The sequence below is a fragment of the Mya arenaria genome, chromosome 7 (genome assembly GCF_026914265.1).
Source record: "Mya arenaria isolate MELC-2E11 chromosome 7, ASM2691426v1".
In the NCBI taxonomy this organism is placed as follows: Eukaryota; Metazoa; Mollusca; class Bivalvia; order Myida; family Myidae; genus Mya; species Mya arenaria.
The window spans coordinates 17,224,191-17,238,081 of NC_069128.1; the positions used below are offsets into that span (position 1 = coordinate 17,224,191).

The 13,891-nt window shown below is 33.7% G+C and overlaps 1 protein-coding gene across 1 annotated transcript in view; it reads left to right on the plus strand.

The window, feature by feature from the left end:
* The window catches only part of LOC128240544 (uncharacterized), a 43,717-nt gene extending 33,681 nt beyond the window's left edge, over positions 1-10,036 (plus strand). The window contains exons 11-13 of the mRNA XM_052957211.1: positions 915-1,803; positions 3,110-4,341; positions 4,643-10,036. Coding sequence (XP_052813171.1) covers positions 915-1,803; positions 3,110-4,341; positions 4,643-4,754 — 2,233 coding nt within the window. The 3' untranslated portion in view covers positions 4,755-10,036. The remainder of the gene's footprint in view (positions 1-914; positions 1,804-3,109; positions 4,342-4,642) is intronic.
* Positions 10,037-13,891: the final 3,855 nt, after the last annotated feature.

The following is a 13,891-nucleotide window of genomic DNA, read 5'->3' on the forward strand; positions in this document are numbered from 1 at the left end:
AAGGGGACTAACAAGACAGATTGGCAGATAGAAGGTGGGATACCGTAATTGGGTTCTATTTAAGAGAAAATGGTTTATCTTACATATTCATCGAAATTTGTCTTTTCGACGTGCAAGCCAAAATTCATATACTACTACTTGGCATTATATTTTTTAACAAACCAAGAATTTGAGCAAGCCTGTAAAGCATTTTACCAGTGCAGGGATTGTGCTGATTTACTGCTTACGGTTTACGTGCAAATAGAAACGGACATAAAAACAAATCACAAGGGCCACATAACAACTATAAGTCTGAAATGCTAGAAATTAATCCATAATTGTTACAAGGCTTCCAGGAAGTATGGGAGTACAGTGGCGTTTTATGACTAATTTTATTTTTTCAACTCTTAACAAGTCAACTTGTACAGATATGTTTTAAATTAAGCTTATATTTTAAGAAATCTTAAAAACTATGATCTTTGCTTTGTTTATTTTATTGAAATATACTGAAGTAAATTCACAAAAAAAATTATGTTGTACTTAATCCGCATGCTACTTTTTTAAAGAAGGAATTGTATGATTGATGTCATTGTCCGGGTATGAACGCAGTTGGGCTGGTTAAAGTGTGTGGAGTCCAAGGAACTCCATGCATGCTTTTATCAGCCCAACTTTAACCAGAACAACTAAAAAAATACATGATAATTTACGATCCAAACATATTTGATGATATTGTTTTCAACGAAAAATATTTGCACTTGCCACAGGCCACTCATTTAAGAAATGAAAATCAAGGCATAAATATTGCACTGTAAAAGCTCTTAAAGATGGTTGATGTATTAATATTAGAATTAAGGAATTGAAAGAAACAAAGTAAAGAGTAGTTTAAAACTTAACTGTATTTATGTATAAGTTGACAATGTTCGTTAATTTATCAGGTCAGACGATTCTCCACCAGCCGCCGACTCCCTGTCGTCAGCAACCCACAATTCCTCGTGTTCGACGATGGACATGTCGTCATATGGAAGCAACAGCTCGCTCCTGTCCTCCCATTCCCGCTATTCCGAGGGTGCAACGGGACAGTCACCATCACAGGTTGTGTTGAAAACGCCTTACGGTACATTTTACCGCGAGGATACAGGGTATTATGGCATGATGCAAGAACAGCCTCGTCGCAGGTGTCATACGCTAGATCGGGACTCAATCTCCCGTCCTCGTCTTCACACCATCGACGAACGTTCAAGGAGGCGTTACACAATGGATAAGGAATATATTTCAAAGGTTGTTGGTCGTTTAAGTGACAGATTAGAACAACAGGGACATGTGAATAGCATGCCAGGATCAGTGAATAATTCTAACGCTTCGTCACCTGTTCCGATTTTAGAAGAGCAATATTCCTACAGAAACTTTATTCCCATTTCCACACCAGACTCGAGCGCATGCAGTTCACGTACGAGCCCATCATTTCATCCATTTGCTTCATCACCGAACTCGCCCCGTCCGAGATCAGATTCGCTTGGTCCTGATGATTTGGGTCCGATGCGACCAAGATGCGCTAGTTTCCATGTCAACTCTGAGAGTAATGGTTCACCTGGAGGACGGCCGTACCCAATGGACCGGGATTATTTGACGCCCGACGGACAGCACTTTAGAATGCCGCCAGAAATGCGCCGAGGCAGTGTGGGGGCATCGTATGGACTTCATGCCAAGAAAAAATCGCTTCTGGTTGATCGACATCCAGCGTATCTTGCACAAGCCGCTGATATGAACATGTTCCGTAAACTTGAGAAACAACGGTCACCCCTTGCAAACGAAGATACGAAAAAGGTAATAACTAAGTTTATTAACCAACTCACATGTTCTATTGTCAATTGTCATCTTTAAAAAAAATTGTTGTTTACTGAATGATAATTTAATCAGGAGAAACTATAGACATAAGTAATAAATGTTTAAAACAAAACAGAAATATATGCGTCAGGTAATTCTGTTTACAATGATACAATTAGGGAGGATCAAGTTTTGGCTTTCACTTTTAGATTTCTGCATATTTGTATTAATTTTTTTGTCATTTGCATTATGAATTGTAATAAATGCCATAGAATGGCTTTGAAAACAATTTCAGCAGAGGTATAAGCCCATTTACCCTGCTTCGGGCTGAATCACTCGTACTCAAAAGTCAATTTTCATGATTGGGACATTCATTTTGTGAACATCCCTATTATCATGGAAAATAAGTTTTCAAGACTAAAGCGACCTCAAGAACTTATATTCATGTAAAACGATCCATTGTCTTTGTTTTTATCTCGAAACCTGGAAAAATTAACAGGTTTCAAAACCAACTTGTATTATCCACAAGTCACTTAGTGTATACCCATTTTTTTAAGAATCTTTACCAAAAAAAATGTACTTTGGAAAAGGTGTTGATTATTTTGTTTGTTCTGAACTGAGTCACCACATGATACTTCAACACGATGCAGGTGTATGATTCAATAAACAACATCAACAACATGCTGAGTAAGGCAACAAAACAAAATTGAAGTTGAATACCAGTGTTTTTTTGGCCCAATTCCCCGACTGAAAAAGTATATATTTTCCCCCTAACCAGGTAAAAAATCCCTTTTTGTTTTTTCAAGGATCATTGACATCTAAACATTTAACAAATGAAGCAATACCGTGCAATAAATATATATCATAATATGTCAATAGATTTTTTTTAATAAAAGGTTTGAAAACAAATTAAACATTATATGAATCATAGAAGTATTTTTCCCCCTTTTGCAAAAACGACACTATTTTTTCCTCTAGCAAAGGGCCCCGCCACAATTCCCTTAAAAGAGAAAAACACATGAATAGTATTATTATACTGATTATCTGGTTCAACAGTTATACTGATTAATCTGTATATTTTTACATCAGAAGAAATTTGGCCCAAATGTGGAATAGTTGATTTGTTATATGTTCCGCACAGAACAAAATTATTTTTTGATCATATTTATGTCATTAATTCATTTCGCCTCAAACATTGATTTAGGGTTGTAGAAACTTGGTAGTTAAATATATATTGATAACTGTTTTGTGATAATCTGTATAAGGATTTTTTTTTTTAAATAATACAATCTCATGTTCACTTCAGATGCAGCAGCAGCCATTAAGCAGCGGTGGGAGCGCGTTCGAGCAGGTCCCGCGACTCTCTGTCCCGCTATCCTCAACATGGGGTCTGAATTTGCCCCGCCCTGAACATATGGAGCCTCCCAAAGTGTCCGTTACTGCTCCAACTGAGGAATTTAACCAGCAGAATGGGAATAACTCTGTTGTTAAAAGAGGATCAGAAATTTGTGTACAAGTTAGCTCCCCTAATGACTCTTCAATTAGCTCAGAGATGGAGGGACAAAATGTCAACTCGGATGAATTGTTTCATAAAAAGTTTGATAAGTTTAGGCATATGGCTGCACATTCCGATGAGATGACGAAAATGGAAGATCTGACAATTAACGATGACTCGATGGAAAGTGAGGAAATGGTAATTGACGAGACTTATTACGGTGATCAATTACATAATTCTTCACAGGCAGCATTTGACAAATCGAGGAAATCGGCCGGAGAGGCCCATCCACAGTTACTTGCCCAATTGAAATCTGGTCCGCAGTTTAAGCCCACTATTCACCCTGCTTTTCCATTGACGGCTGGTCCGACGTTTGGAGAGCATTCCCAGCTTAAACAACACAGTCTCAATACAAGTGCAATGGACGCTAGCATCATGAAAACAAGCAGCAATATCTCGCCAAATAGTGTAGTTCTGTCTGTTCCGCAGACACCATACCCGAGTCAAAGTTCACCGAATTCATCCCAGTCAGGTTCACTGATGAGTAACCACCCATGTTTACAAAACATTCTGTATCGTCCCCCGAACACTTCACCAAACACAAAGTCAGCTAACGAACAGTACTTTAATAATTCCAAGTCCCCAGGTGCTACACCAATAAAAACTGAAATGTCACGAAAATATCCCAGCTCAGATTGTCTAAGTGAGTTAGCTCCCTCAGAGAGTTCTGAGTCCTCTCAAACTCACCAAAGCATTCGAAATGGTCATGCCATGTCACCGCCTGGCATGTATGCCCCCATGTACACCCAAAGGCCGGGGCTAAATGGCTCCCAAGGCATGATGGGAAATCCCTACATGGCTTATCAGCATATGATGTTACAACACCAGCAGCAGCAACAACAACACCAGCAGCAACAACAACACCAGCAGCAACAACAACAGCAGCAACAGCAAGGTGCCGGTGTTAGAATGTCACAGTTTAATAAACACCTAGCAGGTATGCAACAAATGGTGTATGGCGGGAACCAACAACACTTGCGCAGGTATTGTGAAAGATTTATTTATTTGATTTGAATAATTTATAATTTACCTGTTAAATGAATACTCAGAATCTTTTTTTTTATTCAAGTAGCAATGGCAATATTAAAACAAGATGCAGGGTTTTTTTTCCTTTTTCAGCATATACTTTCTAAATTTTTGACCATTTTTCTCAAAGACTGTTGATATTTCTTCTATATTTTTTAAATACTAATGATGTTTGTTTTTAAGAAGCATCAGTAGTTTTAGAAATGCTTTTTTTTCAGTTTTCATGTTATCTAAATTTTCCCTGTATAAATTTTTCAGGAGCAGCGGTGGTGATCTGCCCTTGAATCTCACACAAGCACCTGCTGGTTACCAGGCAACAGGGGAGGGAACTGAGCTGAACAGGAAAATCAAAGAGGAAGTCATATCTTAACAGTGCTTTCCCCTGTTTTAGAAAAATTACAAACAGTGCTCTCCCTTTGTTTTTGAATCTCCATATATGTTACAGTGAAAAGATAGATGTGTTTTTCTGGATATTTTGTTTAATAATATCTATAAATTATTCTTATAGGGCATTCATGGGACAAATGCTCAACTGATAATACATTATATGTTGATTAACATTTTTCCTCCATCTTGCGCTTTATTGCCTTTAAGATCTATTGATAAATTTATGGGTTTTAAGTTAAAATATGAAATAACATTTCCGAAAGTTATGCTAGAAATGAACATAGACTGCTGATTAACTGATAAAAAGATTGGCATAAACTCAAAAAGATTTAAAGCATTGTACCTACATTAAAAGTTTATTTAAATTATTCCAAAAAAATCATATTATTGTATTCAAATTTACTGGAATGTCCAATATTTTAGAATCAGTGATGATCGTTAAGAGTCAAATAGAATATAATAATATTTAATGTTATAATATTATTGTTTTAATCTATTCTCATTCAGTAAGAGTGTACATAAAAATTTACTCTTGATTAAGGAGCTATATTAAGGAGATTTTGTTCACTTCAGAACAAAATGAAGTGATGGAATTTTGAAGTTCACTCCATAATGAGTATAAGATCATAAGAATATTTATCAGATTAATTAAATGTTGGTTGCATCGACATTAAAAGAATATTTCTATAAAAAAGATTACAGGGGATTCTCTCAGATTTTATGTTGGAGAAAATTAATGACCTTTGCTTTAATACAGTTATTTCAGACCAAAAACAAAACAGCAACTATCAGAATGATACTCACACCTTTAGACAGTGTTTGTATAAACATCAACCCTAATTATTTTAATAAGCAATAGCTTAATTAAATTGAGCATATTTTGGATTAAATGAGGCAAAACTCATAGGGCCATGATTACCACCAGTCTTATTTCAGTGTAACTGCCCTTCCTTATAAGTTTTGATGATGAAATAAGCTTAGTTCGATTACAATTCGGAACTAATTTATATCTATTTTCGTAAATTGAATAAAATTATGATAATTCTTTGTAGTTTGATAAAAGTGCTTTTCTGAGCCTGAGTCTAGACTTGGATTGGAGACTTTTTGTTATCATGGCCCCAACCTATAAAATATGAGAGGGTCCCTTTTAGCTAAATGCTTGTTATTCCCAACTGTGTTGAGTTTACGGAGATGTTGTTGTTGTTTTTTCCTGTAAATATTTTGCAATATAGACAACTGTTTTGGAATTGCCCATTGCTTGTCAAAATGGTCATTTCATGTATATAATAAAAGGACTGATAAGCCATTTGGCGTGCAATGGACAAAGTATCAGTGCTATTAATAATGTGACAAAAGTATTTGTTGGCAGTTAAATAAATGTAATTATTCCCATATTGATAGGGCAACTAAAAAACGACAATTTTTCGGTCTGGGCTGATTTTTACTTTGCCAGATATCAATGAAAATTGGATTTTAAAAGATATTTTTTCTTTATTATTTTGGAAATACAAGTACCTGTAATGAGGAGGTTTCATAATATATTTCTATTCTTTGATAGAAAATTCTGTAACAGGTATCAAATTGTCAAACATTGATATTAATCTTTTTCCTAGAAACTTCGTATTTCAAGCTTTTATTATGTGAATAACTCAAGTTCAAATGTTTTGAAAACATAGGAATTTTTTTTTAGTAAATTCATAAACTACAAAAGCCTATCCCTGAGATATGGAATTTGCTTCAAATTGAAGTGTGTTATCATTTTTTCCTATGCTCAGTTAGGCATCTTTATTTGTATTGTTATTAAATTTGTCCTCATATTTTCAATGAAAATATATTCTTGGGCTAACATCATTTCATTATTATGGGCTAACATCATTTCATTAAAAGAAATAAACACTTCAGCATAATTTCTGGAATAAGTCCCTTAAAACAGGATTATTAGTATAGTAATTTTCCCCTTTTAAACTGTCCTGAGAATTTTAAACGGAAATTAGCTTAATGGTTATCCAGATGAACATTAAAATGGAAGTTATTATTTATGAAATAAAATAATCAAAAAATATGCTCGTCAGGCTAAAGATTTTCTGAGCAGTTGGGTAAAAAAAAATGACAAAACTTTAAATATTGGTGTTGTTTTTCGACAAAATAAATGACAACAGGGTGAGGGTTGTCTAAATGATAAGATGTCAGCCTCTCGCCCAAGAGGTTTTTGTTTTGCACCCAGGGATACTTTTTCATGGCTTTTCAAAATGAATACCAGGGTCCAATTTCTCGAAACATTTTTGAAAAATCGTTAAAACAGGATTAAGCTAAGCTGACTATTTTTGTTTCAGTATACTTTCATTAATTCTCTCATTTTAAAAGCTTTTGGGATTATTACAAAATGGTATTTGAAATATAATCCTGATATACTACTTTTCGCTATATGCAGACGAGAGTAAAACAATGTATTACGATAATTAGTCTAAATAAAATAAGGGACTTGAGCCCGTTATGTTTGTGAAGTTTCGAGAAATTGGGGTCAGTACTCCGGTTTCTATTCAGGAGACGGACTTCCGAGAGATTCTATTAGCTATCAGCTTTTGTCACTTTCGAGCTAAAAAGAAATTACTTATTAGTATAAACTAAATTTACATACTAAATACATGAGATGAGTATTTTACTTTTTTAATGTTCTTAGGTTATTTTGGATGTACATTTGGATAAGATTTTTTAATTGATGTAAGAAATTTTACATTAATTATGTAATAACATAAATTATGTTATTAATGTCGGAACAATGCAAATATTGTTTCTTTACTTTGTTCTTGTACAAATATTTATTAAAGTCATATCATGGCTCATAAACTATTCCTTTTGTGTTTATATTAATTGATTATTTATTTTAGACCTTTATTCTGTACAGAATATGAACTTTTTTTGTTAATATCTTGAAGCGCTTTTAAAATGATATGGTTTGTATTATGTTGTTGACGATGGTGTTGAGAAATATTCCACATATTTTCATTTGTCATGAAATTACAGTGTGTGTTTCTGTTACAAATAATATTTACAGATTTTTGACACCATACAGTTACAATTTACATTATACATAAATCTTTTTTCACTGTTCCAAAAAGTTGGTTAAAATATGGTTTTAAGTAAATTATTTATTTAAATTCCTTGACTTAATGGCTAGGGATGAAATTATACTTCTTGGTGTTTGCAATTTTGAGTTGACCAATGACAATCGAGGATTTTTCAAATTTCTGTGAAGTGTTCAAAAGTTTTACATAAATCGATTCTGTCGAATGCATCAAAAAGTAATTTTATAGAATAATTATTTCTATCAGACTATTTCCCCCCCTACTTGTTAAACTAGTGTCAATAGTAGTCATATACTTTGCATTTTTGTGGCAGTCAACGTGGCTCGATGATTTTTCAAATTTCTGTTGACGCCTGCTCTATATTCTGACCCCAATTTCTCGAAAATTCTTAAGTCCCTTATAACAGGATTAAGCTAAACTCACTATTTTTGTTGTTCTATAATATGCGTTATATTTACTTCTTTAAAAAAAATTACAAATAATATAAGAAAAATCTGTATACATGCTTATTAAAAGAAACCGTTTTTCATTTATCAAAATCCATTATTTGTATGTATTTTGGCTATTTAAAATAAGCGACTTAAGTCTGAAAAGCTTAAGAAGTTTCGAGAAATTGGGGCCTGTAGATTGCCAAAATTACACTGGATGTTACTGTTTCTATTAAAAAAAGAATCTGATACCATTTGAACACATTTTGAATATTTTTTTGCAAACATGACCACTGTTAGAGAAACTTTTTTTTTCGCTGATTTTATCGCATATGCTGCTTCTGTACATAAATATCATGCTGTTAATTCTTTGTTAATGTGTTTATTTTATTTTTAAGTATAATATTTATTGAAAGGTTGTTTTGATTGCAAGCTTCTGTTGTGCTTTGTTTATTATTTATATTCGTATACATTGACTGTATACTGTAAACATTTGTATGAATTGGATTTCATCGCTTCTTGTTATGTTTAGTTTTATATGAATCCATGAAAAGAGTTTGCTGTAATTGTAGTAAATATACTTGCAGAATGAAGTTGCTGTGTTAAATAAAAAAAATATACCATATCCAAAATAATCCTTAAATAATCGAACGTTTATTAATGATTATTTATTTATGGAAGTTGTCAAATGTTATGAATAAATTCAGAATAAGATTTTGTACCAAATTGCATTAATAGATAAAATAATTATTTAAGATGTGTTTCAAGGTCACATTTTGATGAAAACCATGCAAAGTTACTACACTTTTTGCTTGTATATTATCATGGCACTTTATTTTTTTAATTCTGAAAACATACATTGCAAGTAATTATTACTATCTTACGAACTTTACATTTTAAGAGCTGATAAAAGTCTTTAATAAATGTTAAGAAATGTACAAGGTACAAGTATGACATGCAAAAATAAAACATTAGCTTACGGACCTATTTTACAACATATAAGGCATTATGACCACAATAGAATTTCATTAAGAATATATAATTCATTCTTATAACATTCTTTTGCAAAAAAGTAATCATGCATGTTCATGTTATATCATTTAGGTTGGAATTATTTTGTAAGTTAACATATGAATTCTATCACAATCAAGTCATCTCCTGTCAAGAAATTCGACAAAAAAACATCTGAGTGGTTGAGAAACCCAGAGATAACTGTTTTTGATCAAATGAAATTAATTTGCTATCTGAAAGATATTTTATCACATTTCTGGAACTACCGTAGGCTTTTTATCAAAAAATGTGATTCTTTTTTAATATGCATGGAGTGTATTTTCTGAATAAATGTTATCTACAGTATCATAGAATAGTTTGACCCTTTTAGATTTCAAACAATAAGAAAAATGTACAATAGCATTATCAAACACACGGTTACCGGTAATAACATGTACTTGCTGATTTTTTATTACGCTAAAGATGATCTTTATAAACTTAAGCTTCAAATTAAATTCTAAAATATTTGTATTGAAATATACATGGACATTTGAATATGTTAAAATGAATTACACTTGAAAATAGCTTGTATAGTGATTTGAAAATAGTAAAATCTTGTCTGCATTTCTGTAAATCATTGCAAAATCGTGTGACTTATCTCGTGTTTCATTGATTCAATATCATGCATTCAATATTGTCACAACACTTTGTCAAGGAGCATGAGCATACTATGTGGTATTAAAAAGAGAAATAAAAAATAATGGTTTGTTACTTTTGAGTACCAAATTTTACTACAGTCGAAACCTGTTGGCTCGAACTCACTTGACTGGAATTCCTTGTTGGCTCGAACTCACTTGACTGGAATTCCTTGTTGGCTCGAACTCACTTGACTGGAATTCCTTGTTGGCTCGAACTCACTTGGCTGGAATTCCTTGTTGGCTCGAATTGGATCATTTTCATTCATTAGAGGTTTGATAAGCAAAGCATCAACACTCGTGTGTACGAGAATGGGATTTGGATGTCAAGGACTGATTTCTTTATACTGAAGGTACGAGTTCTCGCTTGGCTTAAATTTTCTGAGGCTTGAAGTATAAACGCTGGTCCCTCGGAGTTTGAACCAAGGGGTCCAATATATATATAAAAAAAAAAATCTTCAGAATAATTATGATTAAAGTTATTGCCTGCCTACAATAATTGATCATATTAATGGCTATGGAATCAATTAGATCAGTTATCCTTTTATTTTCTTTGTACTTAATAACACTGAACTAAGAGCTTTTACAAATTTGTTCTCGCTATGTTTTCGCCAACGTATTATCTAGCCTGGCATACGGTAAAACCCTTGGCTTAAATGTGAACAATTAAAAGAAATCACGTGCATGTGAATTTTGTCAGTATTTACCTAAACAGCCTGGATTAGGTAATGTCACCAATGCATGATCAATTCTTCATAAAAAATAATTACCCTGTATCATACAAGTCCGAAATTTATCGATTTTTGATGATGACCAGTTACGATCAATGGACAAGTTTCATGATCCTAGACAATTAGTACTTTGATTAGCCCCAGTGCAGTGAAGTCATCATAATGGCATGTATGCAAAAGTACAACTACTTTATACCTAATCAGGCTGTATTCTTACATGACGATTCACAATGATGAGGTGGCATGTCACACACATGACCTTAAAGGTATGCTAGATATTCTTATCTTGCCCACGGGCGAAGATAAAATGCCTGTATGGAACTCATTTTACCACATTGTAATAACCTCCCTTGTTGAAGACTGTCGTCAGTAGCATCAAGGAAATCTTGTCTTATGGTAATATTTAGAACGCTAATTAATTATTTCTCGCTTCAATTGTCACCATAAAACAGTTTTCAGGCACCATTCAAGAAATAATGCTTCATTCTCCTTAGAACTATTTAAAAAGACCGATTTGACTGTTAACATTAACTTGATCACTGAGCGTATATCCATGACAACCACGTGCTATCGCATATCCATACGCAATGATTTTCACTAAGCAAAAAAGAGTTCCAGCAAAAAATACATGTTTACTTAATTTTGTTTAACTGAGGTGGGAGAAAAAGCATCTACCATAGCCGCTCGTATAAGATAGGTTCATCCCGACCCTCGCGCAGGGTGTTTTGCGGAAACTCGGTAAACCTCGTTTCCGCAAAACACCCTATGCTTGGGTCGGAATGAACCTATCTTACACTCTCGGCCATGGAAGATACTTATAATCCTTGTCCAGTCTGTATATTGACCATGCATTTTATGATTTTTTTCTTTTTTCTTGGTTCTTTTAATGTTATTATGCAATATTATCGCTTGTTTTAAGAGCATTTTCAACTACAGTTTCTCTATTAAAAATGAAACGTAGTTGTTCCTCAGACAACAATTGAGGCTACTGACCAACACAAACATAGCTACTTGTCCTGGTATGTGTACAAGCCCTTTGAGTAATGAGATGCGTTTTCAATGTTGTTAGTACACCACGTGACCAGTGTTTATTGTTGTGGACGCCATAACAAATCCTTTGCAGGTGGATGCTACGTTGATGTAGGAAAAAAGGTTTTACACAATGTCAGAGCAAATGGAACTATTATTCCAATTCATATCTCATTCCCCTTCTTCGTGGGATTGCAGTCTCACATTTATAGTGCCAACATCCTTACTTTTGTGAGTATCAAGTTCAATTTGTACAAGAACAATTCTTTGCAAATCATTGCACCTTTTCTGATAGATGCTGAACCATATCAAATATCGAACTATGTGATGACTAGAGCCATTAAACTGAACGATGCATGTGGTTTACCCAGTTATCACTTTTATAATCAATCCAACATCATCAACACCTTCAACATCTTAGTTGTATTTTCCTTTTTCTATGGAGTATTAATTTTTTGAGCAGCTTCATTGAATGATGTATGAAGTTCATGTACGATGTGCCATATGCAAATCCTATACATGTCTCCATGTAAGAACAATTGAAGTTTCCACGATTTACATGTGGAGACAATAACCGTGCTCTATTATATGGAAACAAATGTTATCTTGTAGTTCCACAATTTCAGGTTTTGCTGTTCGTCAAAAGGATCCGTTTCATTTCATGATCGATATGTATATGAGAATTGAGCAATAAAAATATAGATTACAAACTACTTGGATTAGAGCCATTTTTGTGTCAATGGTTGAAAACAGGGAAAATTCAAAACCCTAAAAAACAAGAATTAGATTGGAAACATATATTTTTGAAGTATTTTTGGCAAAAAAGGGCCGTAACTCCTAAATGACTAAAGCGATTTCCATGACTATCGAACTTGATCAAGATATTATGGTCACAAACATGTGTTTAAAGTTTGGTGAGGATTGGACAAACAGTTTTCAAGAATTAGATTGGAAACATATATTTTTGAAGTATTTTTGGCAAAAAAGGGCCGTAACTCCTAAATGACTAAAGCGATTTCCATGACTATCGAACTTGATCAAGATATTATGGTCACAAACATGCGTTTAAAGTTTGGTGAGGATTGGACAAACAGTTTTCAAGAATTAGATTGGAAACATATATTTTTGAAGTATTTTTGGCAAAAAAGGGCCGTAACTCCTAAATGACTAAAGCGATTTCCATGACTATTGAACTTGATCAAGATATTATGGTCACAAACATGTGTTTAAAGTTTGGTGAGGATTGGACAAACGGTTTTCAAGAATTAGATCGGAAACAATCTTCGGGACGTACGTACGTACAGACAGACAGACGTACGTACGGACAAGGGCAACCCTATATGCCGCCACTTTGGGGGGGCATAAAAATTTGAGTGGTCTATGAAAGCCCTGGTCGAGTGCTCCAGTCTTTCCCACCTCACTTTCTTCCTTAAAAATCCTTTTCCAACTCTTGTCACTTCCTTTTAATATCAAGAAACTTCCATTTCCTTTCGCCTTGTTTACAAATTGTTGCCTTCCATTCCAGGTTGTAAAAATTATCTCCCTCAGGTTATAAAGTACAATTATTTATATGAACCGTACAATACTACATGTAGCTCTCAACAACTCACCATGTAAAAATTTAAGTCGTCACTTTGAACACTCATTATCTAAAGAAAATTGCTGGAAATAGAGGAGCCATTATGATTTTTCAAACGGAATAGATTTGTTTAACATAGATGAAGTCTGGTAGTTATTTGCAAATAGAAGTTTCGATCAAAGCTCCAAGTCAATTGATAATTGGCCAAAAGCTCGTAGCGTGTAAGTGTGTAGTTTAAGCAATTCACTGACCAGAACTCTTGTTACTAGGGCATTTATCGAACCTGGCCTTGACAATTTGCCCATACATGTTGCCAAAATGTGATGAATGGACACTGGATTATGGGTGAATCCACAATACTGACAAGTTCTTTAATATGCCCACAATGGGTGTTTTAATAATTTGTTCATTCTTTTTAGCAAGATTAAACATTTCTTTTGACAAACAAAAGTACCACGTTTCATAAAAATACTTTCAGAGAAATACACATGTGCAAAATCCCTGTCACCAACCAAGACAATGCTACAACCATACCTAGGCTTTTTAAGCTAAATCTCAGACAAATAATAAACAAGACTTCAA